The sequence below is a fragment of the Haliaeetus leucocephalus genome, unplaced genomic scaffold (assembly GCF_000737465.1).
Source record: "Haliaeetus leucocephalus isolate CR32 unplaced genomic scaffold, Haliaeetus_leucocephalus-4.0 Scaffold889, whole genome shotgun sequence".
Lineage (NCBI taxonomy): Eukaryota > Metazoa > Chordata > Aves > Accipitriformes > Accipitridae > Haliaeetus > Haliaeetus leucocephalus.
The window spans coordinates 3,731,289-3,733,478 of record NW_010973325.1 but is presented as its reverse complement, the minus strand read 5'-3'; the positions used below and the strand labels follow the sequence as shown (position 1 = coordinate 3,733,478).

Below are 2,190 nucleotides of genomic sequence, written 5' to 3'. Positions count from 1 at the left end.
GTAACATGTTTAGAAAGTCATGGCTGAATCGAACTTCTTTTACTGTCTGCAAAGCTTATTATTTCATTAAAGCAAACTGGCCCAGGGACTTCCAATGGGAAGCTGGCAAGCTCAGCAATTCCCTTTGCTAGTCCAGACCTAGTTTTGGGGTTTTAAAATTCAAAAACCTGTCTTTGTGGCACAACAACTTAATCTTGGAAAAAAACTCTTCAGTCACTAAAAGTAGATTTTAAACCAAAATATCTTCTCTTGGACTTACACTCCAAAAATTTTTTTTGAAATGCTAATTACATGATTTTAAGGAGGCTAGATGTTAAAGAACAGTCATGAATTCACTTTTCCAGCAAAATCCAATTACATGTCCATATTTTCTACTTTATCGTAGACTTTTATATAAATGTGCAGTTTAGAAACAAATGCTTATTTCATTGTGATTTAAACAACAGAATTTTAAAGTAGTATACACCTTAGATTAAAATTACTGATACAAAATGATTTGGCATAAACACATCTCTGGGGTAATGCAATACTTGATGCAGAAGATTTCTATTTGAATTTTTCTGAAATGACAAAAGATAGTTAAGATACAGGGTTTTTTTTACTTGCATGAAAATTGTCAGCAGAATTAACTTAATCAGTAATATTTCTGGAGGTCTGGTTGGCAAGGGTTTGTGTGCATACTTAGTTTTTATGCATTCTTTGCTAGCCCTCTGAAAATCACTGGCAGTACCCTACAAGCATAGTATTACTTTGGGCATAATTGTTGGTATTTTTAACTCTGCAAACTGATGTTGCACAGCACCCCATAGGTGTGCTTCTATAATCTTCATTTTTCATGAAGTGTTCACCAGTTCCAGTTTGACCTGGCACAGCAGAACATCTTCTTAAATGTACTCCGTAATTCTGGGCTTCGGAATGCAAAAATCATTGGGTTGATGATTGCGTTGCACATTATGAGTGTCCCATTCACATGGAAAATGGACATGTAGCAGGCACAGTAAGGGTTATGGGGGCAAAACCTTGCTAAGAGGATGTGAAGAACAAAGGGGGCCCAACAGCAAAGGAAAACTCCAAGGAAAATAGTCAGTGTAATGGCTCCTTTCATGTTAGTTCTCTGATGGACTGTGCTGGTTGGCAGTGAGGCAATCTTTTTAGCATGAGATCGAGCCAGGAGGAACATATGGACATAGAGGCACAGTATAAAAAACATCATTAAAGGGAACAGGATGGTGAAGGGAATGACTGTTGCTGCTTCATAGGAGAAGAGGGCAATGGCAATGCTACTGCCAGCACAGAATGTCCAAATGATTGCCAGGATAACCAAGGCCCTTCTTAGTGTCATGATATTATGGTACCGCAAAGCGTAGAAGATAGTGATGTATCTGTCTGCTGCAATAGCTAACAAGCTGAAAATTGACCCCAGTAAAGACAGAATGAACATGGAATCCATGGCATCATCCAGCTTTTTCTCAAAATCCCCACGACGTGTCAGGTATCCCATTTTGCACAAGATGATAAAGATGTTCTCCAGAGTTTTGTACAAGCTACCTAACATGTCTGAAATGGCTAAACTGCAAATAAAGAAGTACATGGGCAAATGCAAATTCTTATTTCTAACAACAGCAATAAGGACAAGCAGATTTTCCAGTATTCCAGCAGCAGCAACAGTGAAAAAAACTTCCTCTGGCACCACGACCTGGGTGCAATCAGTGATATTTAAGGAGAAATCACTTATATTTTCAAGGGAAGGAATGCTTGTCTGCCCTGGGTGTTTGATTAGGTTGGAAGGTCTCTCAGAGCTCATTTCTTCTGGTTGTGGAAAGAATCTGGACGGTTGTTTTTCAGGCTGGGCTTTATTCTGAAGCTGACCTGTCAGTCAGACCATTCCTCTTCTGATGAAGGCTTTCTCCTTCATCTGGAGCAATTTTAAGACTTAACTGAAATGTTTGGAATTTCTCCTACAATAAAACATATAGAAACATAAATATCAAGAGGAAATTCACCACACAGATATGGCAAAAATAGACATTTGATATATCACCTATTGCAATGTAATGAACGTATCATCAGAGAGCGGCAAAGTTGGTTTGGATAAAATAAGAGCTGCTCCAGGCTTTGCTGAGCCTTAGAGGAAAACAAAGTGTAAATTCTCCTTTAGCTTCAAAGCAGTTCTAAAAAATATGTGCAGTT

At 38.4% G+C, this 2,190-nt stretch overlaps 1 protein-coding gene across 1 annotated transcript; it reads right to left on the bottom strand.

Moving 5' to 3' along the window:
- Window positions 1-844: 844 nt before the first annotated feature.
- Window positions 845-1,804, bottom strand: MC2R (melanocortin 2 receptor (adrenocorticotropic hormone)). The gene has a single exon (XM_010583298.1). It carries the CDS (start codon window positions 1,802-1,804, stop codon window positions 845-847), a length of 960 nt encoding a protein of 319 aa, XP_010581600.1.
- Window positions 1,805-2,190: the final 386 nt, after the last annotated feature.